The 27631-nt window shown below is 47.2% G+C and overlaps 1 protein-coding gene across 11 annotated transcripts in view; it reads left to right on the top strand.

Annotated features, from left to right (window-relative positions):
- CRISPLD2 (cysteine rich secretory protein LCCL domain containing 2) overlaps window positions 1-27631 on the top strand; it is a 120508-nt gene that overhangs the window by 27630 nt on the left and 65247 nt on the right. For all 11 annotated transcript variants that reach the window (XM_074370319.1, XM_074370320.1, XM_074370321.1 and 8 more), the window contains 8 exons: window positions 3906-4049; window positions 5693-5753; window positions 8171-8237; window positions 8725-8855; window positions 10686-10729; window positions 12680-12752; window positions 14998-15073; window positions 21359-21492. In XM_074370319.1, coding sequence (XP_074226420.1) covers window positions 3906-4049; window positions 5693-5753; window positions 8171-8237; window positions 8725-8855; window positions 10686-10729; window positions 12680-12752; window positions 14998-15073; window positions 21359-21492 — 730 coding nt within the window. The remainder of the gene's footprint in view (window positions 1-3905; window positions 4050-5692; window positions 5754-8170; window positions 8238-8724; window positions 8856-10685; window positions 10730-12679; window positions 12753-14997; window positions 15074-21358; window positions 21493-27631) is intronic.

The following is a 27631-nucleotide window of genomic DNA, read 5'->3' as shown; positions in this document are numbered from 1 at the left end:
TGATAACGCCAGTCTTCCCGAATGTATCTCAGGCTCAAATGAGAGAGTCAGTGCATTTGCTGTGACTGTATTGAGCGCCTCCTGTGTGCCAGGACATTGGTAGGTGATATGGTTGGGGATGACTATGGGGACCAGACAGTTGCGGTCCTGCCCTGGGGAACCTGCGGTCCAGCAGAGCCATTGCCCCCAGGGGGGATGGATACGCCTCTTCCAGGGGAGATAACGGATGCTGTAGTGCTCATAGCAGGACCATCCACCTTCAGCTGGGTCAGGGGAGGCTTCCCGGAGCAGGCGACTCTTGAGGAGGAAGACCTAGCCTAGGAATGAGAGAAGAGAAGGGTGTTTCCAGCAGGGGGAATGGCATGTGCAAAGGCCTGAAGGCATGAGGCAGCATGGTCATGAGACAGGGAGGCAGAAAGCCCCACTAAGATGTGCAGATCCAGGCACTACCTGCCATGCAGGAGGGACTCCATAAGCATATATTAAATGGAATTTCTCTTGCTCCCCACCCATTTCAGGCAACACCTCTTCACTGTCTTTGAGACACGGCTACCCACACCAGTCCTGAGTGAAGTATTCCTAAATAGCCCCAATCTAAGTCCTGGATTTGTGGGGCAAACAGGGGTTTTAGAGTCTGACCCATTTGCCTTAGGAATATCAACTCTGCACAGTCCGGCAGTGGGACCTGGGGCAGCTCATTTCATCTCTCTGATCTTCAGTCTTCCTGTGTGAAAATGGGGTGATGTGTCAGCCCCTGGGGATCATGAGAGGGCTGGGAAGCAAGCAGGCTGACCCTGGAGGAGTATCAGGCCCTTCCCCAAATTCCCATTCCGGCACGTCCTGTGGCTGCTCCGGTCTGGTCACCCAGAGGCGTCAAGTCCCCCATCAGATCCTGATGCTGTTTGCGGGCTGTGATGGAGGGATGCCCCCTAGTACTCCCCATGGGGTCTCCCATTGGGAGGAGGGCTCCGAGCGGGCACAAGCCAGGCTGCCGGGGTGCGGGGCAGGCAGGGCAGGACGTCTCTCCATTACTGGCTGTGTCTGCTCAGGCAGTATGCTTGCCTTTTTGAGCCTGGGTTTCCCCACCTGCAACAGTGATGATACTATTCTCCTGCAGGTGATTTGCTGGGAGGATGAAGCAAGGAGGATGGGAGCTGCTAGGACAGCAGCCCACACATAAGTCAGTGCTTTATGAACACAGCTCACTACATCCTTGGAGAAGTGGGGGCAGGTGGTAGGGCTACACACATCACCTGGCCTTGGGTCCTTCCTCACCTGGTGGGGACTGCGGGCCCTCTCCCAGCCTGGGGGCCTTATCCCTCTCAGGACCCCAGCAGATGCCTTCTCCTCCTTGGGAATAGTTCTGGTGTCACACCTCCTCCATGGAGCCTTCCTGACTCCACAGACAGGCAGTACACCTGCCTCCATGCTCTTACTGCACCCACAGTCTCCTTGAACTTGAATCACCTGTAATTACAACAGCCAGTTCACTGAGGGACTTCCAGGGGCATGTAGCAGGTGTGTTCCATATGTTGTCTGAATAAATATAGCCCCAATATCCGCAGTCATTTTCAAAGAACAAATGCTCACAGAAATAACCTAGATGCTGGTTAATTCACCCAACGAAGCCTCCTGGACTTGATTCTTTATTTTTGGTGGAAAATACCCAATTTCACTTGGCGAGCATCCTGATTTTCTTAACTAACCATGCAGAAAGTCGCCTCTAAAGCGGCTTATCTGCATAAGCTACTTAATAAGCGTTTATTGAGGTGCTTGGCAAGGCCTTGACCTATAATGGAGATGGAACAGGGATAAGGATAGACCATAAGAGAAGTTTCCATCCCTCCAGCCTTTCCCTGTGTGGCAATGAAGGATATGGCCTTTGGGGAATGGTGGTTTGACTCTGAGGTGTGTGAGCTCGGGCAGGTCACATAGCTTTTCTGAGCCTCGATTTCTCCATCTGTTAAATGGGGCTGCTCATGCCTCCCAGGGCAACAGAAAGAGAGCTTGACATGAACTGTGAGCTTTGTCACCACTTAGAGAAGCAGGTGGGAGTCTGCAGAATGACCTAGCAATGCTGTGCCCTGGGACTCCGTGGCCCGCAGCTGGACGGTGTGCAGAGTAACCTGGCAGTGAACTCAGGCACGGAATTTCCCCAGGCCTGTGCTGGTCCACACAGGGGATTTAATTAGGATATACTCAAATACAGCCCGTCCTCTGGGTAAGCATTCCACTTTTCATGTGTGTGTCTGAGGGTGAGGACTGTCTGCCCATTTTCTGAAATAGCCCTCAAATGCTGTCGACTGCTCTACCGAACTATATTCAGCTAAATAAAGCCACGATTATGAGGTATAAAAATCCTTAAGGCCAGTGGAAGAAAACCCAGCTTATTCCAGAGACAGCTCTGGCTTTGAGTGAAGGGTGAACCTGAATAGCCACATTGACGGGAAGATAGACCAGAGACAGCCGCTATGTCCCACGTGGCATTTGCACCCCCACTGTCTTTGTAAAGATTTCGCCTATAGCGTTCGGCTACAAATGGTGTGTTCAGAATTCCCTTCCTGAGTGTCTTTAAACTTTGTTGGGACTATGTGGGGGATTTTTTCCCCCTAAAAGAGCTCAAAGGCAAAATTCTCTAGGGGTTTTGATCGTCCTTCATTCAGCCAGTTTTGTTGAGCAACTGCTACGTGCTAGGAGCTGGGTGTAGAGTTGGGTGAGGAGCAGGCTGGCTGCTGGCCTCAGGGGAGTTATAGCCAGTGGGGGAGGTACGTGGTAGTGAGCAGTACGCAGAAGTCCATGAACTCTGATGTTCTTTGGACTTGGGACTCAGGATTTCTGTTCTCCTCTGTCTTAAATACCCACCCACTTTCCTCTTGGGCCAGAGCTTGCCTGAGTCGAGGGAGTGGTTGTGCAGTGATGAATTGGCCAGTGAAACATCTCTGGTTTCATCTGGTTTTCATCTCTCAGGAAATGAGTGTCCCTGGTAGAGATGTACACCAATTCATCTTTGATAAGGGTGCTCAGGCAAACCCAAACAACAAGCCTGCTTTGCTTTGACTGGAATTCATGGTTTGGTATCATGGTGCTCTGTTTACAGATTACAATGAGTGGTTTATAGTTGTCTTTCATGATGAAAACTGGAAGATAAACTGATGCTTAATAAATGCAATTTATTCTGTTAATTAGAACGTTTCGAAACATGGGGGTCGTGGTCGTGGTTGGAGAAATCATACAATTTGGGTGGGGAAGATTGGGACCCAATGAACTAATGATTTTTTAAGCAGGAGTTGGGTCTTTGGCTCCTACATGATGGGTCCAGTGTCATTGGGCTTCAAGACTTCAATGCAGAAAAAGGAGTTGAATTGGTTAAGTGACCTTGACTCTTAAGGGTGGAGAAGGGTGCAGAATGTGTGGGTGATGGGGGGCCATGGGGTCCAGGAACATCCACACGGGTCTTAGTATGCCTTGGAGGACGCTTCCCACCGTGAGAACCCAGGGACAGAGGGACCTCAAGGGATACAGCTAGGGTTTGGGGTCAGAGGATGAGGCAGCTTCCTGAAGCTGCTTCCTTGGGCAGATGGTGGTGTGCAGGCGGAGGTGGGACAAGAAACCATTATGATAATCCAGGTGTGGGCGCTGGGGCCCTCTAACCTCTGGTCAGCCCAGCTGCTCTGGGGTCCAAGGCAAACACAGTGAGCAGAGAGCCATCTCTCGCCCCCCTGGCAGGGAGAATTCCACCTGGCCAGCTCTTTTCTGAAATGGAACTTTCTCTTTGCCGCTGAAGTGACCCTTTGTGAAGCCAAACTGCAAATAAGTTCAGTTTCCAAACTGCTTTTTTTTTCCCTCTAAGATGCATTTTGGTTGAATCCCAGCTTGTTACTTTTCTCTCCCTCGTCACTATTAAGAAGAGACGTACAATCAAAAACCTGAAACGGATGAGATGAACGAGGTGGAGACGGCTCCCATTCCTGAAGAGAAGCACGTCTGGGTCCAGCCAAGGGTGATCAGACCTACGAAGCCCAAGAAAGTGTCCCCCGTGAACTACATGAGTGAGTGGAGCTCGGTGCTCTGTCCTCTGCTTGCCCTGGGAGCCGCCTCTGAAGGGGCGGGTGGAGGAGGGGAGCTGGTGGGTTGAGAGGTCTCCAAGTCGACAAACAGCGGGGAACCAGGTGAGGTGGAGCTTGCAAAAGCACAATCCTAATACATTTCTAAAAGATGATATTTTAAAGCCATTTCAAAAGCAAGCATTAGAGGAGCTGTGCTGAGTGGCCTTTTCATCCCAGGCAGGCGTTTTAAGGTTAGAGTTTCTTGTCATTTCAAAGAAGACCTGGGCTGAAATTGGGTTCCTCCTAGAAGCTCTGGCCTCCCGAAGGGAGAGTGAATGTACAGTGTGGAGCCTGGCTCCCCTGGGTGCTGGTCCTACGTCACCACATATGGCCCTGTGACTCGGACCATCATGCAACACCTTGAGACTTGATTTACTCATCTGTAAAGTGGGGGCAGTAATGCCTTTGTCAGGGTTGCTGTGGGGATTATTTGCAGTAACATTGGCCACCCAATGTCAGCTGAGATTTCCCTGGGCTTGGAGAGCCTCAGCAAATTGCCGCCAGCAGCCCCCTTAAGGCGGAGAGTTGGATGTGTTCCCCAAGACTTCTGAAAGTCCCCGGGTGCCAGGTGGGACATGCTCGCCTCTGCCGTGTTCTTCTCCCTGGTCTCCCAAGACACCTCCCCTCCTGGTGGGTCCGATTTCAACCAACACTGCTTATGGCACCTATGAATGTGGCACCTTTACTGAAGGTCTGGGGCTTTGGAGGGCATTTTCTTATAAACATGGCACTAGGCAGGGGCTCTGTGCTCCTGAATGTCTCTGCTTTCCCTCCAAACCTCAAACAGCATAAAACGGGACTCGCCCTTGAGTAAGAGGTGAGCTTGAGCCCAGCTTCCCCCCAAACCCTCTGCTATTTTGTTGACTACTCCCTGCCCACCTGCCCCAATCTCTCTATCCTCTCTGGACTTCAGATGTCTTTCCCTGAACTTTCTGCCTGTTTAGTCAGCCTGTGGCTTTCTTTGACCTGGAAATATGCTGATACTTTTGTGTATCCAGAGGTTCGAAATACTTCCATTGAGTTTTTTTTTTAAATAATATAAAATTACAAAGTAATGTATGTCTTTCTGTCAAACTATAACACTACTCCAAGATTCTAATGTGTCACTATAAAATAAACCAAAAAGGAAAGCTTGGCAAAGCCATCTTGGCTGTGGGGGAGATGACATCTGTGAGCATGGCTGGATCCCCACCTCCTGGGCTGGACAAGGCTTGTAAGTCTCGCCCTCCAGAGCCCTGTGGGGCTGTGGGGCACTTAGTGTACCCAGCTCCCTTCCAAAACTACATTTACTTTCTCATTTCGGGTCAAAGAAACCCTTGGGTAGTGGGTACTGCACTCGCCCCATTAATATGCAGAATGTGGACCTCAGAGAGGGGAAGCGAGGCGTCTGAGGTGCCTGTGCTAGAAAGAGACAAATCTGGGATTCAAACCTCACCTCAAGCCTGCAGCCTCTGGGTAGTGCTCCTGCCCTCGTTATGACATGGATTCCAGAACGTTCCAGAAAGTTCCTCGGAGTTGGGGCGGAGTCTTCTAACTCAGATCCAGTTAGAAGATCTGTGACATGTATTTCTGCCTTCCTCTCCCAGCGCAAGTCGTCAGGTGTGACACCAAGATGAAGGACAAATGTAAAGGGTCCACATGCAACAGGTAAGGTCTGGCCCGCCACCCTCTCGCTGCCTGCAGCCCTTTGAAGCACCTGCTCTTGGTCATGGGTTGAGTCATGATAAATTGACTGCCACCCAAACCAAGCTGAGTAGAAACCCACAGGAAGATTCTATTCTCTGCTTTTAGCACAGAAGTCATGCCAGGTTGAGCGGGACGGTGACTTCCGCTTGCTTTGCCTGACTGACAGCCCTGAGTTCCCTCTGGCTACCACCTTGTATTAAGAGCTGGGCACACAAACATGACATTTCTGCCATCCCGGATCAGGGCTTCTCAACCTTGGCACTACTGACATTTAGGTCCCAATAATTCTTTGTCGTGGGGCTGTTCTGGGCATCACAGGACTTTGGGCAGCGTCCCTGTCCTTGGCCAACTGGATGCTAAGAGGGACTCCCTGGTTGTGACAACCAGAGATGTCTCCAGAAATTGCCTCCATTCCCTGAGGGGTAAAACCATCTCCAGCTGATAACCTCTGGCCCAGGCTTTGGGTCTCCTCCTACCTGGATTCCAGTTAGTGTCTCAACCCCAGTGGAGAGGAGGTCACACACCCTGCTCTGAAATGCATCCCAGGGAATGGCAAACATAAACCCTCTTTCTTTTGACCCAGTGGTTCTCAGCCCTGACAACTGGCTCTCAAAAACCAAAACAGCAGGTTGTAGCGTTTGCCAGTTTCCATGATGTAAGTACTCCCTTGTGGCTGAGTTCCAGCTACCTGGAAGTCTAACAACCAGCTTGCGGTATCACCATCCATGTACCAAGCTGTGATCCAACCAGAATGCGCTGGCTCCTCCACAGTGACTGCACATTAGCATCATCTGGGGAACTTGGAGAAAATCCTCATACCAGAGCCCTCAGCCCAGAGATTCTGATTTAATTAGCCTGAGATGGGCACCAGCATCACGTGTGGTTTGTGGGGGCGGTTTATGTCTGTGTTTAAAGCCCATCCAGATAATTTGAATATGCAGCCAGTATCATGAGTGCTAAGCTACAGTGAATGTTCTTAAACCTGGGAGCCCAGCAGAATCTCCTAAGAAGTTTATTACAAATACAGCTTTTGGGGCTTTACCTGGGGCTTCCTGATCCAGGGAAGCTAGGTGAGCTCAAGAACTGGCCCATCTTACTTGGAGAAACCCAGAACTGGAGGCACGGTGAGCTGACGTAGAGAAGATGGTTCTGGCTGTCGTCCGGAATAGGTCTCCACTCTGCAAACTCATGAGTCTGGGGTTTTCGGAACCCTCCCATGTTGCCCCTTTGCGGTGATGTGCCTTTCTGAACCACAAGCTTATCAGGAGAATACCATGCCTGCATAGTCAACAGGAAAAAATTTACAAGGTTTGGAGAACATTCATTGTCAGACAGCATCAAAAGAGTTGCAGAGTCGGGGTGGCTGGGACCCTCCCCAAGCACAGAGAAGGCAGGGGTCCATCTACACAGACTGTTAGACAAGACAAGAAATATAACTCACCCCACCTGCAACCAAGAGGATACCCACGCCATGTCTCCTATAAGCCATCCCACCACCCAGCACATCAGTTTCCTGTCCATGGCACTTTTACAGAAATTATATTTACTGGGCTTTTATTCTGATTTTAAAAGGTATTTGTGTTCATTGTAAGTAAGTCAGGAAAATAACAACAAAAACAAAGTACAAAGAAGAGAATAAGTGTCCCAGAATCTCCTTAATTTCAGTAGCAATTTGATGTAGTTTTTTCTAAACTTTGTTCTGTGCACCAATGAGGCTAATCCTGCTAAGGCGATCTTGTGTGTTTCTGTTTTCACTTAAGATTTTCCAAGATCAATAACTATTCCTCAGAAACTTCATTTCTAGTGGTTGCATAATACTCTGACATTAGGCCACACAAAAATATATTTGGCTATTCCTTTGACATTTGCTGGCTTATTTCCAGTTTTTCCCAATTATAAACAATTGAAATAACACGTGGGTCTGACTTTGTGACTTTTTGCTTGGGAGATACAAGAATCAAGGGATATGAATTTGTAAGCCTTTCTGGAAAGATTGATTTATACTTTTTTTGTGAATATGATCACCATCATTGAGGTTTATTCTATTAAAAAAAACCTGAAAAGCGACATCTCCTTTCAGTCTGCACTTTTTTTTTTTTTATGGCGGTACTGGAGATTGAACCCAGGACCTCATGCATGCTAGTCACGTATTCTACCACTGAGCTCAACACATCCCACCAAGTCTGCATGTCTTTGATGACTGATGTCTGAAGATTTTTTCTGGTGCCTTTGAAGCCACTAGTCTTTTTTCTGTGTCCATGTATTCATATCTCTGCCTTCAACTCATATCTTAAACACGTGAAAATAGTCTTGAAGGAGTTCAGATTGAATCTGTAATCATATTTGCCTCTGAAAAGCATCTTCTTTCTCTCCATCAGGTACCAGTGCCCAGCAGGCTGCCTGCACAACAGGGCAAAGATCTTTGGAACGCTCTTTTATGAAAGCGTAAGTCTGGCCAGCGTTTCTTTAGAGGGCTTGTGTGGACTCCTGTCTGTGTGTTAAAAGAAGGTTGGTAGTTGTTACATGAAAAGATTTTCTTTCAGCTCCTTGGTCAAACCCCCCTTTTGTGGAGCTGATCTGTGTGGGATTCTGGGCTCACAAACTTGCAAAGCCACTTTGGGGAACAGGGTCTGACCCTCAAGTGGGCCAGTCTCCGTTTTAGACTGAGCATTAATATGCTCCACTGGGTGGGGAGAAAGGGCTGTTTGTCACTGTTCTTAGATTCTAAAGCAACTCGGATGAGTTTTTAAAGATAAGCAATCCTGGGAACAAAGACATGTTATAGAGAGAGGTCGGAGTCAGAAGTGGGGTGAGCCTTGGCCCGACTTTTTGGCTTTTTGTGGTTTGAGGACAAACATCTTGGGTGTTTCTGAAAGAAACCGCTGACGAAGGTGAATTCAGACATGCTCTCAGCCTTGCCCTCCCCCCGCAGGCGTCCAGCATCTGCCGAGCCGCCATCCACTATGGGGTCCTGGATGACAAGGGAGGCCTGGTGGACGTCACCAGGAACGGGAAGGTCCCCTTTTTTGTCAAGTCCGAGAGGAACGGCGTGCAGTCTGTGAGGTAATTATTCCGTGATCCGGGTTCCTGAAAACGTCTGTTCTGGTTCTGAGAGTGTTGTCGAAACTTTGGAAAGTATTGAACGATATAAAGAAGCAGGGAAACAATGAAGGTGACCTTAATCCCGTCACTCAGAAAGCGCCCCGTAGGCTATGTAGCATATTTCATCCCAGAGGGTTTCTGTGTGTGTGCATGTGTGTCTATGTGTATCTCTGTGTTTCTGTGTGTATGTGTGTGTGTGTGTATGTCTGTGTGTGTGTGTGTTTGTGTGGTTGAGTTTTTTTCTCACTTCCTTGTCTCTGAGAACTCTTCAGACTCTTTAGTAACAGTGGATGGTATCTATGAATCTAGTCTGATTGTTGATTTGCACTTTTTCACACTTCCTGAGAATGAGGCTTTTCATTTGAAAAATAAGCTTAGTTTTTTTTTTTTGCAAGATTATACTTTTTATGTAAGGTATGTAGATGGATGCGGGGCAGACCATCCTCCCATTCTGACTTTTTGAGGAGCATTGGTGGGGGTGGTCCATGAAGAGCAGCAAAAGGCTGTGTCTTGATCTATCCGTGGAATTTGAGGCAGAAGGGGACCAGGTGCCTGTGGAATCCAGCGGGGGCTCTGGGGTCAAACATACCTGGGTCTGCCTGCTCCCTGTGCTTGACCTGGGCTGGTTTCTTCATTCCTTCTGGGTGGCAACACCCTCATTTATAAACAAGGGTCACAGTAGGACCCAGGGCTGACACTCAGCTACCCCATCATGGGGTGGTATGTTGTGGACCCTTGTTGACTCAGCACCCATCCTGGGCTCTGTGACAAGGCAGTCGCCCAACAGATGTTCCTGTGATGGTCACAAGGGAACATGTCCCGTCCGAATTGTGAAGCCACACAGAACATTTCAAAAACTATGTGAGTCATTCTGCTTGGAAAGATCTGGTTCTTCAGGCGATGTTGCAATATTTCTTCTTCTGTCTTAGCTGGGGATTTGGTGTGTGGGGGGGTTATGTAAACAAAAAAAGAGCAAGGACGTTTAAACGAAAGCAAAGAAATTATTCACGGAAATATGGGTTGGGTGACCTCAACACCAGTCTTGACTAAGCTCAGCACAGGGACTGATGGAGCTGTAGGCTTGGCCACAGGTTCAGATTCTGTGTTGCCTGGGACACTTGTCCTGAAGCCACTTTTGGTCCCTTCCAGTGGCCAGCTTTGCATCCGGAGTGGGGTTCTTCACCATTTAGAATTCAAAGCCTAAATGCAAAGCAAATTAAAGCTTTATTTTCAGTGACCTTTAATTGAAATGTGGTATTTTCTTCCCAATGGATATGCCTCAAACCTGAGTAGCACTTGTAGGGCTGGCAACTTTCTGTGGTGGAAATCCACTTGCCAGAAACATGTTGAAACAGTCTCTGAAACAGTCTCTGCTGTCATGACCCCGACATGACAGTAGTTAGAAGACCTGCCTCTCAATTCTATTTTTAATATGTTAATAGAGGCACAGCTGTGGCTCTAACAAATTTGTTTTAATACTCTGATAATGATATTAATGATAACCTAATCTTTTCAATATATCATATGCATTTAAAAAAACATTATTCTGAGATGGTGTCCAGAGGCTTCTACAGACTGCTGGAGGGGTCCTTGGCACAGAGAAGGCTAACAAGCCCTGCTCTAGAATGTTCTTATTTTAGTTCCTGCTCTAGAATGCCCGAAGGGCTTTGGGACTGATGGGAAACAAGTAGGAAAATGTGAAGTTGAGGCTGTAAATAAAATTAGTGCAAGAGCAAGCGTGTACTTTTAGAAGCAATTCTGTTTGCATTCACTTAATGTTTCCGTTTACAGCAAATACAAGTCTTCCAGCTCATTTACGGTGTCAAAAGTAAAAGGTAAGCTGGCTAGTCTTTGTTTATATGACCACAGGACACAGATTATCTTGGGTTTCCCTGCAGATTTCATTCCCCTTAGTCTTTGACTTAATGTTTACCATGCCTGCTAACACTGCTGTTCTCAGCATTGTAAAGACTTTTTAAAAGGTTCCCAAGGAGGCTGATTCTCTAACTAGTTTCTAAGCATATCTGAACCTGGCATCAGCCCTAAATTACTAAACCCAAAACACGTATCTGGGTTCCCAGCCAAATGTCACTGAAATACTAATGCCTTGGTCTAGAGTAGCTTATAGGTTGCACACACAGTGTCAGTTTCTATTGACTGATAGTGGCTACTTGGGAGCATTGTGTTGAGGAGGATTCTGAGGCCTCCTTCAGGGCTCAGCAGAAGACAGAGCTTGATCGATTAGTAATGTCTGCCAAGGTCAAGAAGGGGAAATATAGGGAGGTATATGGCCCATATTTGCTACCTCTGGCCCAGTTTTTTTGTTGCCTGTGGTACGTTGATTTGTCTGGGTGAGATGCACCCATTGAAGCGCATGCTATAACCCGAAGTGGACGTCTGCATTATAGCCCCCCAGCCTGGGCACGAGACTGGAATAGTCTCAGGTGGGCAGAGATGCAGGGACACCCTGCCCAGCATCCTCCCCTGGAAGCTTGCCTGCTGACTCTTTCTTCCCTGGGATGACAATTCTTGTCATTTGCCTTGGATGCAAGAATATATGGTTAGACATCATTTTTATTAAAAACAGTTAGCAGCTTTTTTTCCTTATCACAAAAGTAATGCCTATTTTTTCTAGATAATTTAAAAAAGAGAGAATCATTTAAAAAAAAAAAAAGACTTAAATTCCACTACTGAGAGATGACCACTGTGAATATTTTGGTGGATATGTGTAAATATCTTTTCCCTAAATATTAAGAGTATATACATTGGTATGCTTTAAAAAATTGAAGTGGAATTGGTAACTTGTTTTTCTTTTTTTTTAAATAATAATGTATCAAGAAGATACTTCTGTACCTTTAAGTGGACTTCTAAACCTAATTTTAATGATATTCCGGCATTCTATTGTATAGCAGTCCCTTGGTGTAGTAAACCAGTCCCCTTGTTGGATTGCTGCGTCCATCCCTGGCCCATCCAAGTGATAGTGTGGGCCAGGGTTTGGCAAACTGCCACCCTCAAGGTCAAACCCTGCCTGCCATCTGTTTTTGTAAATAAAGTTTTGTTGGCACCCAGCCATGCCCATTCTTTTCTGCATCGTGTATGGCTGGTTTCTGCTACAACAGCAGAGTTGAGTGGTTATAACACAGACCATAGGGCCCACAGGGCTGGGAATATTTACTCTCTGGCTCTTTAAGAAAGAGTTTGCTGAGCCCTGGAATAGAGGCTGGTCAGTATTAGGAGCACTTTCCTATATCTGTTGTTAAAACACAACATGTGGCCTGGAAGGAGTCACCTGCCCCTTGGCAGGGATGTGAGCAGAGAGCTCTAGGGTGGAAATTGGAACCCTGGGCCCTCACCCACGTCCTGTGTGGTCTCAGGGGTTCACTTAGCTTCTCTGGACCTCCGTTTCCTCATCTGTATAATTAGAATAATACCTGCTACGAGGATCCAGCATGAGAAAAGTAGAGGGAGGGGCTTCAAAATACGAAAACCTTGTGCAAATGCAAAGTTGGCTGGTCCCACAGAGAAACTTTTGAGGGTGATGACACCCTTGATCTGTAAACATACTTTGGCCTTGAATTTTGTCTTACACCTCGAGTGACCCTAGGGGAGGTGGCTGGAGCACTGGGCCTTGGCACCTGCTGGGTCCTCATCCCAGCTCTTATCTCAGTTTGGGGGCCCAGGGAGCCCTGGGACCTGGTTGTCCAGCAGCCCATTTCACAGGCTGGTAGCCCAAGGCCCAAGCCTGCTGGCCACCTGACCCTTTCCCAACATATTCCCATTCACAGTGCAGGACCTGGACTGCTACACCACGGTTGCCCAACTCTGCCCATTTGAGAAGCCGGGGACCCACTGCCCAAGGTAAGGCTCTCTGGGATCTGGTTTTGCAAACACTGGGGCTGAGAGGAGAAGGCACCATGCTGGATTGGGGGTCAACACGCCAAGCACGGCTGAGTTCTCCACGGGGCCCTTGTGTGGGCACATCTGGGAAATCAGCTGCTTTGTGCTCAGAGTCAGGAATCCTCAACCTCTCCCTAAGGCTGCTGGTTCTCAACTCTGGCTGAGCATTGGAGTGGCCAGAGGGACATTAAAAGAACAAATCCTCAGTGGGGATTATACAATGGAATACTAATCAGCCATTAAAAATGCAATAATGCCATTTGCAGCAACATGGATAGACCTAGAGATTATCATACTAAGTGAAGAAAGTTAGAAAGAGAAAGAAAAATACCATAGGGAACTACACTGAATGTCTTGTAATAACCTATAATGAAAAAGAATATGAAAAATTATACATATGTATAACTGAATCACTAAGCTATACACCAGAAACTAACACATCTTAAATCAGCTAAACTTTATTCTTTAAAAAACCCACCCATTATACATATACATTTTGATGTGTTTTAACAAATGTGCACAGTCCTGTGGCCACCACCACAATCCAGGTAGAGAATGTTTTCATCACCCCAGAAAGTTCCCTTGTAGTCGGTCCTCTCCCTCCACCTCCCACCCATATCCCTGCCAATCACTGTTGTACTTTCTGTCACTATAATTGTGCCTTTTCTGGAATTTCACATAAATGGATCCATCACCACGTGTAGACATCTGTGTCTGGCTTCTTTCACTCTGCACAGTGCTTTGCAATTCATCTGTGTTGTTGAGAGCATTGGTGATTTGTTTATCCTTTCATGTTGCCGAGTGGCATTCCATTCCGTGGAGGGACCACAGTTTGTTCGCCTGAGGAGGAGGTTTTACGTGCATCTGTCTAAACCTTAATAGGCTGATTTTTGGAGGAAGATGCATCGTAACAAAAGAAAGGGTGTCTCTGAAGTACCTGTTAGATCCTCTCAGAAGCTGGGTGATGTAGCGTCCTGTGAGCCCTTATCCTAGGCCTGGAGGCCTGTGGATTCTTGAAGGAAAAGAGTGACCTTAAAACTAACAGGTGGAGGCCCTCGTGTGGGAGCAGGGAAGAGCCCCCGCAGGGTGCTGGTGAGGGAGCGGGGACTGGATGGGGTCCCTGACTTCCGCTTTTCCTACTCACATTCCCCCAGGCCTTTCTCACTGGCTCACCCTCCATCCCCACTCCCACGTCGACCCCCAACCTTGAATGTTCGAGGGAAAAAAAAAACTTTAATATTTTCCAAATATTAAAGAGAAACAGAAGGAAGTCATTTCAGAAAATACAAACAAAAAGAAAAACTTGACATACTACAAATAACCAAAATATTTTTCTGATCTGCCATTCTGAAAGCAGTAGGAAAGAAAGAACGTTCTCACCCAAATTATTATTTTTTTTCCCTCTTTAAATCTCAGACACATCCTTGTTCTCTCTGGCCACCCTGGCCCCTCCCCACACAGGACCCTTTCAACCTCTTGGTTGCTTTGCCTGCTTTCCTCCCTCCCAGAATCCTTTCTGTCTTGGGGCCAGATGGCTTTGGCCACCATTTTGGTTTCTTGGTCCCTGGGCTCCAGCCCATTGTGTACTGTTCCAGATAAAGACAAAAAGACCTTTTCTTAAGTACAGCCCGTGCTCTTTCCTGGTGTGAGAGATTCCAGTTTGAGGCGCTTTCTTCATCCCTTGTGGCAGGGATGTGGTGACTGACACAGCGGGGAGCTAACCCGTCCCCCTCAGGTTATCAGCGCCCCCTCCCTGGAATATTCTGTGACTCACTGAGGTGAGGGCCCTCCACCCTTTCCTCTTCCACACAGGGACACAGTGTTTAGAAAAGTCTATTGATTATAATCTCCATAATGTACCCACAGGATGAACTGGCTCACAACCAAGAATGGGAGGTACAGCCCCTGACGATCCCAAACTCCGCTCTCTTAGATTTTTATTTCCTTTTGCTCGTTGTTTGTGCATGTCTTTTCATTTGGAGTTTTTTAATTCTATATGCCCTTTTAAGAAAAGGAAAAGTATTGTGATCGCTGTTAGGGTGGGAGAGGTGTATTTTTTTTTTCTTAAAGAGTAAACTGTGTGGTAGTTACCTTTCATCTAAGTACTTAAATCTTGATGTTCAAATTAAGAGGGCCAGCTGCTTTTCTCAAGAAGTTTTGTTTTCTGCTGATTATAGCCATCACCTAAACGCTTCTTGTTTTCCAGAGTTCGTTGTCCGGCGCACTGCAAAGATGAGCCGTCCTACTGGGCTCCTGTGTTTGGAACCAACATTTATGCAGATGTGAGTATCCTGGCCCATTCGGTGACCACTTCTCAAAACTGCATTCCAAGGTCTGGACACCAGAAACCTGAGATCCCATTTCTGTGCCTTTAGCTAAATTTCGACCACCATTTCTGCTACCATTTTCGTAGTCTGTACATTTACGGGAATGTCTGTACTTCCACCTGTCTGTGCTAGTGAATACAGATGCAGGTGTAGCTTGACTTACACACATGACTTGAGGGTTTGGTCAATGGAATCCCACTTCCCCAGTGACATGCTTTTTACATGTGAAAGATTCCGTGCATCATAGCCTTCATTTCTCCAGATATTTAATAACCTTTCTGGCTCCCCTGATACATTTATAGATATTGGTCCACTCTTCTCTCTGCATTTCTTTTTGTCTATGTACACACTGAGCTAAAAGCACACAGAAGAAAATAGAAACTATCCCCAACTTTCTACTGGTTAATAACCACTCTTATTATATTGGAGTCTGTTCTTCCATTTTCCCCTCCTAACTCTAGCAAGGAAGTCTTAGCCTGATTTTCTTTAAGTGAATCCTACAGAAGGTAGTCTGTTCCCTCCAGTTGCCCAGGTTGGGGACAGAAGATGTGACTGTGGTCACAGCTCTGCCCAGTAGGCTGTTTCCCCTTCTTGCCAAGTTGTCTCCCTCTCCATAGAATGAGCCAGAGCTGGGATTCTCTAATCCAGGGAACCTTCCAGATCTAGTCCAGGGAATTTTCCATGACTAGATTGGCATCACTCATCCCTAGCTAACATTTTTACTCATCCTTTTCTCATCTACATTTTTATGGTTCTCCCGTTTTTACCACCACCACTTTTGCTTCCATCTGCCTTCATTTATTCTGGATTCTTGTAAATATGAGGTCACTGACTTCTGCAGACCTTCATGACTAACCTCCCACCACCCCATCTTTTTTTCTTTCCCTTTTAAGTGAGTCTTGTTTCTCCTTGAAAACTGTTCAGCCAAAATTGAATTCTAAAAGTTTAATGAAGGGATAAAATAGTGTATATCAAATGTTATACTAAATGTTTGAACCAAAATCTGCTAAAGACAGAGTCTTTGATTTTCAAATGCTTTAAATAACATAATTCATTATATAATGGCACAAAAGGTATGATTTGTGAAGGTATGAAAATCAAGTCTATATGCTCCAAACAACGTAACAGCTAAACATATAAAGCCAAAAAAAAAAAAAAAAGATTAGAAATGCAAGGAGAACTTGATGAAAATTTAGTAATAGTGTAAGGCTACCTTTTACTGTGTTTTAGTTTTTCTAAACTCTCTAGTTTTTGTTATCCCCATCTTACAGAGAAGGAAAGTGAGGCTTGTAATAACCTGCCTAAAATCACACAGCTAGCACGTAGCAAAGGTGAGATGCAAATGAGGGTGTGTCTTGCTTTAGGGGCTGTTCTTTCCCTACTCTGTTCTGCCTTGCTTGAATGAACCCACACTCGTAAGTATACAGGTGTGAACAGGCTCGTTTGTAAAAACCTGTACACGGTCCTTAACTAACTTACTCACTAGGGTTTTAAACTTTTGGAACCATTGTGCTCATGACAGGGCTGGGCACACAAAAACTGTTCAATTAATGTTTGTTTAAGGTATGCGTAAACACAAAACTGCGATAGTTAGTGCTTAAACAACTCTTCAGAAAATAAAAGAAGGAAGGACAAGAGGCAGAAAGGGAAAGCTTCCTCCGTTTCAGAGATTCTTTTCTGGCCTTGGTTTCTAGGTCACTCTGTATTCTGGGAAATGATGATGCCTTTTGGAAAATGTCTGTTTAGCTAAGAAATTTATTTTGGGAGAGTTGTCTCCAGACCTTCGAAGGGCCTAATAGTGCCTGCAGTTCCTGCTCACTGCGTTCCTTGGCAGACCCCGCACTTTGTGGTGAGCTGCAGGCAGGAGAAGCATCAGGGTGTAGCCCAGCAAACTAAGTCTGGGTCAGAAGATGCAAATTGAAGCCCCAGCTGTGACATTTACCAGTTGTGGGATGGTGGACAAGCCTTTCCTGCTCTGAACTTCAGTTTTCTTATCTGTCCTGTCTCCCTTGGTGGCTGGATAAATTCTTACGTTGGTGCATGCATCAGAATCCCCTGGAGGGCTTGTTCAAACAGAGTTCCGGTTCCCACTCCCTGTTTCTGACTCATTGGGTCTGGGGTAGAGCCAGAGAATCTGCATTTCCAACAAGTTCCTGGGTGACACTGAGGCTGCTGGTCTGGGACTGGACTTTGAGGACCACTGGGTTAGAGATGACAGTCACTTGAGAATTTTCAATAATTCTTTGGTGCCGGCGAGAGGAATGATCATGGTGATGGTATTTGTCTTAGGAACCAACATCTGTCGAGAGCATTAAGCCCTTCATCTCACTTAGTCTCCAACAGCCCCTCTTAGGCTCTTACTGACCTGTGTCGAGTCGTGTGCAGCTTGCCGGCTCTGGGTGGCAGTCCTGGCTCTGCTGTTTGCCAGCCCAGTGATTTAGGGCAAGTCGTTCAACCTCTGTTAAGAGGGAATAATAATAATAATAATAATAATAATAATAATAATAATAATAATAATAATAATAATAATAATAATAATACCACCTACCTTTTGGATTATTGGGGGTTTCCTGTATCAAGGCACATGAAACACTTACAACTGGGCCTGACATGAAATGCTCGAAAGTGTGATCTAGGATGACCCCCATTTTATATTGAGAAAACAGAGGCTCTGGGTGTTAAAATTGGTCATCCAAGGCCACACAGTCAAGTGTTGGAGGCAGGGTTGCTGAGATCAGATCTTTGTTGATAGTGGCTGTTAATAAACATTCAGATATTGGTGTTGCCTCTAGTCCTGAGATGAGGAAGCAGATTACTTGCACCTTTAGGGAAGAAGCATTAAAAGGAGCGGTGTGGGAGGAAGGAGAGAGAAAGGGGAAGAAAAGGTTTGCCCAGCATCAGCGGTGGAAGATGTGTGCTTTGGTGACTGGTCCTGTGGAGTAGGGAAGATCTGGCCGTGGGTGGGAGGTTTCCAGTCCCACGGCTGGGTGTTATCACAAGAGACTTCTGTGCCACTGGGGGCCAGAAATCCTCTGGGGATGAGGCACAGGACTGTCACAGAGGGCACAGCACCAAAACACCCATCTCTTGGCAGCTTCAGAGAACGTACCTCCCTGGGAAGGACCTGCGGGAAGGCGAGTTTGGGACCCCAGGGGGTGTGGTCCCTCCTGGGGCTGTGATCCCTCCTGGGACTGCAGAAGAAATGGCACCGGGGCCTCTGCAGAGTGAGCAGTACCCAGAGAGACAAGAAAAAGTCCCAGTTCTGCCCGCCAGTAGAGCAGTAATCACGGCTGTGCTCGCCTCCAGCTCACCCCCACACACGGTGGACCCAGAAGGATTCTAAAATGATCATTTCATTTCCAAAGTCCCCCTGCTTCTCTTTGAGATGGTGGCCAACTGATTGCTTCTTAACCTTTTGGGGCTACAAACCCTTTTGAGAACTGGAAAATTGTGAATCCTCCCTCAGGGGGAAAAAGAAGTCTTCCTTGTGCCAACAGGGTTGACCAGCCGCCTTGGTTTGCCTGAGATGAGGGGTTTCCCAGGCTTGGTGCTAAAAACCCAAAAGTTCTTGCCAACCCTCTAGGTCCACAGTTCTCCCTGCAGCCTAAGGGCTTTGCAGACAACCTTCCCCACCCACCCCACCCTCTGGAGCCTACTTCAGTCTAAGGAACTCTGCCGTCATCCGTTTAATTTATTTGTTGAAGACAAGACCTGTTTGTGTGGACGGTTAAAGAAACTGGCCTTCAGTGACTCAGGTAACAAGAAACCCAGTTCTCACGTCTATAGTGTGAGTGTGCCTGTTGGCTCTGGGACGCTGCACCGTTTTAACAGCAGTATTAACTCCCCAGGGAGCAGGCAGGGCGGGATCTTCAGCTGTGAAGTGTATTTTTCTTCTGATGCAAAACCAGCAACTTGTCTGGAGTGACCTGGTTTGTGAAGGGCCGTGGCGGAGCAGACTGTCTGAGGGCAGCTCCCTCCAGAGGGAGTGTCGCCGTTTCTAAGCAGTAACAAGCTTCGGCTAGGTTGATAGTTCAAACCGGTATTCCCTCAGAGCCCACTTCAACCCATCCATTCTTGTCTGGTGTTAGGAACCTCCTAGGTGGATTGCTTGTCCTATTCAAAGGTCAGTTCAGGGTACATCTTCCAGACACAACAGAGCTGAGGACTGTGGTGAAGACAGAGGAACTCGGACATGCTGGGGGCAGAGGCTGTGCTGACCACTCTCGAGAGTGTACTGATCACTTCTGGGAAGCATCCTCCGCTGGGCTTGGGTGCAACTTTGCTTGCTCGCACACTCTGTAAAATATATATACCATAATATGTACCCTCTTAACCATCTTTAAGTATGCAGTTCAGTAGTGTCGAGTATGTGAACAGTGTTGGGATCAGATCTCCAGTTTTTCATCTTGCAAATCTAAAACTCTGTGCCCAATGAGAAGCAACTCCCCTGCTCCCGGTAACCACCATTCCACTTTCTGTTTCTGTAAATGCGACTACTTTTGATGCCTCACAGAAGTCGAATCATGCAGGATTTGTCTTCTTTACTCTCTTACCCTCTTCACAGAGGAGGTGCCTTGGTTAACAAGAGGTTGGGATCATAGTCACTCCACATGTGACCACTGGGTCCTGGTCTTGTACAGAGGGGTGGCACTGAGAGACAACACAACCCAGACCTACCCTCCTGCTGAGTGACCCACATTGATGATGGCTTTGGTGACGTTTACAAATTCGGGACATGGCCACTGGTGGCCTCTGTCCTCCACTCCCTGCACCACGAGGGGATGGCATAAAGCAGAACCAACCCAGCCCCATCTGCCTTGTCCCTCCTCGACACACAGGCTCTGTAGGCGATGTCCCCTGTGATGCCGTAGGTCACGGGGTGGATGAAGGCAGGGCTGGAGTCAGCCATCCTGCCCTGTGGACATCGGATCTGACTTTTTATCTTTAAATTGACCAGTGGCTACGCTGGGCTGAGCAGCTGACCCCATCAGTCTAGTAGAACATTTCATCAGATGTCACTGGGGTGATTCTCCTGGCTACAGACAATAACCCAACAAGTGTTTAAAATACTCAGTCTCGGGCTTCACGTCAGAGCAACTGAATCTGAGAGTGGGAAGAGGGCTACACTGGGCACCATATCACCATCAAGCAAAGATGCTGCATGTGGTTTGCACTGCAGTGAGGATGGAGACTCGCTGCCAAGGCCAGTGTCAGATTCTAGCACAGGGCAGATGCAAGGACTGTAGGAGAGACAGGAGGGTGTTTCCTCCCTGGTTCTGAACCTTGAGTGTACATCAGAGTCACCTAGCCCTCACCTGGGGAGATTCTGAGTCAGTGAGTCAGGTTGAGGCCCAGGAGCCTGCATCTTCCGCAAGCACCAGCCCTGAATTTATTTCTCCATCTTTGGAAATGTTGATTCATTACTCTCAGACAGCCCAATCTGAGGACTATTTTTCTATTGGATAAATTAAAACCCTTATGAAAGTTTAATGCAATGATTTTGTTACCCAGGGATTGGACTGCTTGATGATTTTAGAAGATAGTACTTCCTAGCCTTGCTTGAAACCCGGTGGCCCACTCAGCACCGGGAATCAACCCAAACTCCCCCTGTGGCCCACACAATTGGACCCCTTCACCTCTCCCCGTTCCTCCTGCCACCTTCTGCCTGACTTTATATCCAGCCACTCTGGCCTCAGTCTCTATTCCTTGGATGTGACAAGTTCACTCTTACCCCAGGGCCTTTGCACCATCTGTTCCCTCTGCCTGGGATGCTCTGCCCAGAGATATTCCCATGGCTGTGGCTGTTTCCTTTTTTGTCACTCAGATCTAAGCTCAAATATCACATCAAGAGCAATCTTCCTTTATTAACTGTTCATTTTATCTCATGATCTGGTTTTGTTTTTTTTCACAGCTTGAGTTCCTTGTTTGTGTATTTGTCTGTCTCCCTTTAGTGCATGAAGGCAGAGTCTTTATTTTGTTCCCCACTGAATCCTCTTGCATCTAGGACAATGCCTGGCATGTAGTAGATGCTCGGAAAATATCTGTCAAACAAATAAATGAATGAATGAACGGTGATGCCAGGTCTCTCTGGAGAGGCCACTGAGGAACCAAGGTAGCAATGGTTACTTCCTAGGGGTTAATGTGGTCAACCCCACCAATCAGGAAGCCAAGGGGTGGTTGACCCCAGCGGGCCTCCATCCAGGGACCTGACACTGATCACAGCTCTTGCTACACTTTCAGACTTCGAGCATCTGTAAGACGGCTGTGCACGCAGGAGTCATCAAGAACGAGAGTGGGGGTTACGTGGATGTGATGCCCGTCGATAAGAAGAAGACCTATGTGGGCTCACTCAGGAACGGGGTTCAGTCTGAAAGGTAGGACTGCGTTCTTAGACTCTTGACAACCAAGGCCAATGGGGAGCATCGGAGGAGGGCCAAAGATGGTGCCCTTGAAAATCAAACTTGGGCAGACTTGCATTGATTCTCACCAGAATACCCAGGACAGGCTTGTCCTTTTCTTTTATATTCCTTTTTTTTTTTCAAAATAACTTTTTCCTATTACCAAACCAGTACATGTTTTTGTAGACAATTTAGAGACATCAGAGAAGCCCAAAGGAAAACAGTCATCCGAGCTTATCTCCCCATCTCCAGGGGCAGTTACTGAGGTTTTCAGTGTATGTCCCTCTGATCCTTTTCCTATGTGTTCATGCATCCTTCTCACCCCCAACAAAGCAGTGGGATCAAATTATAGTTACACAATGGTTATTTATAGCTGCATCATGATACAGTTGCAGATCATTACATAAATAAGGGCAGAGTCTGAAGTACGACAGACCAGGCAGGGCTCTGCTTCCTGCCAGCGTGGTGACCTCGGGCAAGCCATCTGCTTTCCTGTGCCTCCGTTTTCTCACCTGTGGCACCGGAGTCTCCTAGGGCTGTTGGGAGACTTGATGGAGGTGTTGCCCACCTCTCCTTGCAGGGACACCAGGCCCACCCTAATGACCTAATTTTCATTTTATCACATCTTTGAAGTCCCTGTCTCCCAGGACAGTCCCATTCTAGGAGTACTGGGGGTTGAAACTGCAACATGTGAATTTTCAGGGGACACAGTTCAGCCCAGAGAGGAATGTGGAAGATTTTACATATGAGGGGCCTGTTGAGAAAAGGAATGTAGACTCAAGAATATGAGATACACCTGGGCCTTCAGAGCCTGGGCTTTCGTGGCTGTCCCCACCCTCCTGTCCTCCTGGGGTGCCTTGCGCCTCAGGATGGCGCTGGATGTGAAGACACTGCAGAATCAAGTGATGAGGAATCCCCGGGTGAGGGTGGGGGGTGGCTACACGGTCATGGCCATCAGCCCCAAACAGCTTGAGTTAATAGCGTCTGCATTTTCTCCTTCAAAGTTTGCAACCTCTTTGGGGAAAAGCTTAATGAAGGGAAATTCCATTGATTTAATGGGAGGGAAATGAAGCAGCTGATTAGGTGGAATTTCCTGGCCTGGCTGGAAAGAAGTCCCAGGACACCAATCACCAATCCTTTGTACCCGTTTAAGAGAAAACAGTCTTGGTGAGAAGCTGGTAGACCCGCCTTTGTTCTCTCTGCCTATCTTATCCTTGGGAAGACCTCAGCAGCCCACACCGCCACTCCAGAGCTGGGAATGGGGGCTTATTGTGTGACCCCCACAGGTGGGTGTCTGGGGGGGCAGGGGACTGAGGCAGGCCCCCTGAAGTGCCTTATTCCCCACTGTCGACCCCCCAGGACATCCAACCATAGTTCTCTCTCTCTGCCCAAGGGACCTGCCTGAATTGCACTATTATAAGTACAGTTGCTCCTCAGTATCAGACCCACCCCAGACGGACACTCAGGGAGTTGGGCAGGGCAGACACGTGGACCTTCCCTCTGGGGTCCTGACGCCCACTGGAGGGTAACAACAGCAACTGTGAGGATGACACAAGGGTCACCATGTCCCTGGCACACGTAGTCAGCACTGTGCATGATTCTGATATTTTGTGAGTCATTTCTGAGTCATTCACTTACTACATATTCATGGTGCCAGGATGTGTACTGGGATCTGTGGGCATCAAGATGATGCACTTCCAGAGGGAAAAGGCTGGTCCAGGAGGGCACGTGGGTCTGACGGTACTTGGGGCTGCTGCACTGCTCGCCAGCTGGGTGTCCTCAGGCCGGCAGTCTCCTGGCACCTCGGTCCCTGCTCTGTCTGCTGTGAGCATTAGATGAGAATATGTGCAAAGCATTCACCCAGTGGCACGTAATCAGTGTCTGATGGAGCCACTGGCCCTCATTGCTGTGACGTAACCTCTAAGGCCTGCTCATGAGCCCTCGCGATGTCCCAGGCACTGGGACCTGGCAGTGAACATACCGCCTGATCTCTGCCCTCCTGGTACTTACCATCTCAGTGGGAGACAGTGCAGACTAACAACTTCGGTAGCAGGGCACAGGCATCACCATTATGCTGGGAGGTGCTGGGAGCTGAGTACACTAAGCAGGGCCCCATCTTACTTTCCGGAGGTGCCTTGGTGATGTGGCTCCTGCAGGGTTGTTTGGATGCCCTGGGTGGGCCATGCCCCATACTCCCCTTGTTCAAATGGGACTTCAGAGCCCCTCTGCACAGAGACCAGGGCTGAGGAATTTCCCCAGAGCCTTTTCCCATTAGGGACTATGGGAACCCAGCCTAGGGTGGGAGGATGGTTCTGTCCTTAACGTCTGCCGGGACCCTGGAGTGGTCACGGTGATCCCAAGTGAGATGTGGACACTGAACATACAGCAACCCATTCACAGCAAACTGCATTCTAGATTTAGGGAATCCTTCGGTCAAACAATCAAAACCTCCTGAACAGAATTCTCAGTACACAGGGTCAAAAGTTGGTTCTGCTTCATGATGGCTTTGGTTTAGCAATAGTACTTTCCTAGAAGAGGATTTCTTGAAAGTTCTGAAAGATGACCATGCAGAATTGTGACAATGTAAGAGGACAGGCACCTTCTCTCTCACACACGTGCCCATGAAGGAGGGGAAGGAAAAGGGTCCAGAAGAGCTTTTAACATTGGGACTGGAGTTTGTCCAAATATTCTCAGTAAGAAGCTGGACATCTTGATGAAAATAAGTTCAGGATGTTTTCTTAGACTAGGAGTATTTTTTAAGACAGATTTCACGATGAGATTGGGAAATATACCAAACAATGACAGATAACATTCTTGGTGACTTGGTTTTAACAAACACAAGGTATATGCAGAGGTAGATGGTGTATATATGGATGGACTCTCATCCAGATAGTAAATTCATTCAGCTAGCATTTACGGGGCTGCTCCTGCCTGCTGGGCACTGCCCTAGGGGCTTGGGCCACAGCAGGAACAGAAGAGACCAAAATCCTCATGCTCAAGGGCTTCCATCTACTTTCCCAGATGGACACTGCAAGCCACATATGGGATTCTAAAGTTTCTAGTAACCACAATAAAAGGGAACAGAAGGGAAAATTTGAAGTATATTTTATTTAATCCATTGTATCAAAAAACTTATTTCAGTTTGGATTAATAGATGGATTATTGGTAAGAAACTTGCATTCTTTTTTCATAAGAGCTGGGAGATCTAGTGTGTACTTTATACGCAGAGCACGTCTCAGTTTGGGTCAGCTGCATTTCAGGCACTTAGTAGCCACTGTGAGCTCTGGGAGTCTCTAGAGTTGCGTGTCTGAAAATATCTCGACATGTCTGAGAACTCTGAGAAGCAGAAACCAGTGAGCTGTTATTTCCAGGTCGAATGAGCTCTGTACTCGCCCCGAAGCTGGCTGGACCAGAGCTGGGCTGGTTTTCTCTGCCGTCGTCCCTCCTCCCGCCCTGCCTCCATTTCCCAGTGCTCTAAGATCTGTACACATGTGGGCTCATATAATCCTCCCAACAGCCCCATGAGACGGGAACTACGGTTATCCTCATTTTAAGGAAAGGGAGGCACAGAGAGGTTAGGCAACTTGCCCGAGGTCACCCAGCAAACAAGTGGCAGAGCTGGGACTTGAACGCCGGCCACCTGCTTCATCATCCATGCTCTTAATCAGCACATGTGATTCTTCACTGCAGACAAGTTGTTGAACTTGGGGCACAGGCCCTTCCCGGAAAGGGTCAGTGTGAGCCTGACAGTGCTAAGGTACACTTGTTGGTAACTTTAAAAATATTTATTAGAAAAGAAATACATACTTACTATTTAAATGATATGTCTAGAGGTTAGAAAAAAAGTCCCTGCAGGCGCCCTATTAACCTCTGCCATGGCTCATTTATAGCTTCTCCAGGCCGTTTTTCCTCTGTGCACGTATGACACACATAAAATCAAAATGGAGATCATGTTATACATACTGCTCTGAAACTTTTTTCCCCCAAAATTATTTTCTATTTTATGAAATAAGATGAGGAGGTTTGACGATTCCTTGGGGTTTGGGCTTTCGTGTGGATAATTCATTCATCACTGGGGTGTACCCACCGTGTGGCAGACGCGTCCTTGTTTTCTTGATGGGAGGATGAGGTTTAAACCTAGTGGGGGTGACAGTGTCCGTAGTCCATGGCTCTGAGCTCCTGATAAACATGCGCCTCTGACCCGGATGCTTTTCCTGGATGAGTTCGTTCACTCTCTGCTGTATCCCTGGGGAGGGGGTACTTTTGTAAACCCTGTTTTACAGATGTGGGAACTAAGGCTCAGAGAAATGGGTTAACCAGTCCATGGTCCCACAGATAAGATCTGAAAGTGTGTCTGTCTGACTCTTGAATTTTTTTGGAAAATCAGTAGAGGGTAAGACTTTGAGAGAATAGGGTTAGAATATTTAAAATATATATATTTTTAAAAATATACATATATACAACACACACACACATATAAATACACATATGTACCTGTATACGTATTTCTGTTTTTTTTAGTGGAGGTACTGGGGATTGAACCCAGGACCTTGTGCATGCTAAGCATGCACTCTACCACTGAGCTACACCCACCCTCATGATATTTCTTTATAATAAAAAAGAAATTGCACATTTAAAAGCCAGAAAAGCAATCAGATGTTCTCTTCTGCCATTGTTTTATCACTGAGTTCCATAAGTTCCGTGTGGTGGGCTCCAGCTGATGGACAGCTCCTCCGTCCCTCCCAGGACAGATACCCTGCACCTGGACTTGCCAGCTGCCTTCTCTCCTTAATCCAGTCTGTGTTGTGTGGTGCTGAATGGGGATCACTTCCTCCCTGAGTAATTCTCACTGGCAGGGGTGAGCCTCCAGGATGCAGCCTTGTTCGTGGCTCCTCCTGGACCTGTAGCCTCCCCCCTCCCAAGGGCTCCCAGCATCTGAGCCCCCGCCACTACGATGTGGGGCTGGCCAGTGTCATCCTCAGGGATGGTGTGGCCACAACCTGTCCATTTAGGAAAATGGTTAGGAAAGCATCCCAGAGCATCAGCACACCTGCGTCCACATTGTAGTGGCACCCAGAACAGGTGTTTGATTTGGGGCAAATCGCGTCACCTCTCAGAGCCTTGGTGCCCTTTCTGTGGGTGGGAAGAACCCTAGAGGTCTTGTGCAGGGGAGGGGGCTGTGAGGGATGGTTGGGTAAGGTAACGTGCAGGACGGAGGCAGCATCTGTGGTACAGTGGTGTGTGTGCCAGAGAGGTGAATGCTGGTGCCGGCGGCAGGGGGAGTGGCTGTGAGCAGGCTGGGGACCACTCACCAGGGCTGAGTGGGTGACACTGCCTGAGGCTACAGACACTCAGCATCTACCAGAGAGCACGTCACATTTCATCAGATACATCAGCCATCCTGTGCACCAAGTCAGCCACGGAGGATGCCCCAGAACCTTCCCAGGCCAGTTCAGGTCCTTTCCCAGTTCTGCAAGGAATTTTTGTACTGATTTTCCCTCCCCCCTCCCCGACTTTCCTCTGTCCCTTCCTTCCTTCCTTCTTTCCTTTCTTTCTTTCCTTATCCCTTTCTTCCTTTCTACCCTACTTTTTACAATAAGATTAAAGAAATGTCAAGAAACAGTGAAAATAATTTCAAGAAATTGCTATCACAGAAAATCCCACACCCAGAAACGACCACTGTAAATGTTCTGGTATGTTTCTGTTCGGATTATTTTTCTGTTTACCCACTAACAACTTACTCCTTATTTTGTTTTGTCTTTTGTTTTTGTTTTACAAAAAAGGATCAAATTGTCTGCTTCATTCTGTAATTTTTTTTTCAGTCAGCAACAGGTTGTGAGTGTCTTTCTAATATTTCTTGTGTCTGATATAGCCGTACTATCATTTCCATGTCCACGCTATCCCATTGTGTGGATAGATCACCATTTCTTGTATTTATTTTTTAAACTGAAGTATAGTTGATTCACAATATTATATAAGTTACAGGTGTACAATATAGTGATTTATAAGTTTTAAAGATTATACTCCACTTATAGTTATTATTAAAATATTGGCAATTTCCCTGTGTTGTACAGTATATCCTTGTAGCTTATTTTGTACCGAAGAGTTTGTACCT

The sequence above is a fragment of the Camelus bactrianus genome, chromosome 9 (assembly GCF_048773025.1).
Source record: "Camelus bactrianus isolate YW-2024 breed Bactrian camel chromosome 9, ASM4877302v1, whole genome shotgun sequence".
Taxonomy (NCBI): domain Eukaryota; kingdom Metazoa; phylum Chordata; class Mammalia; order Artiodactyla; family Camelidae; genus Camelus; species Camelus bactrianus.
Note: the sequence above shows the minus strand (reverse complement) of the source record. Positions and strands in the feature narration are given on the sequence as shown.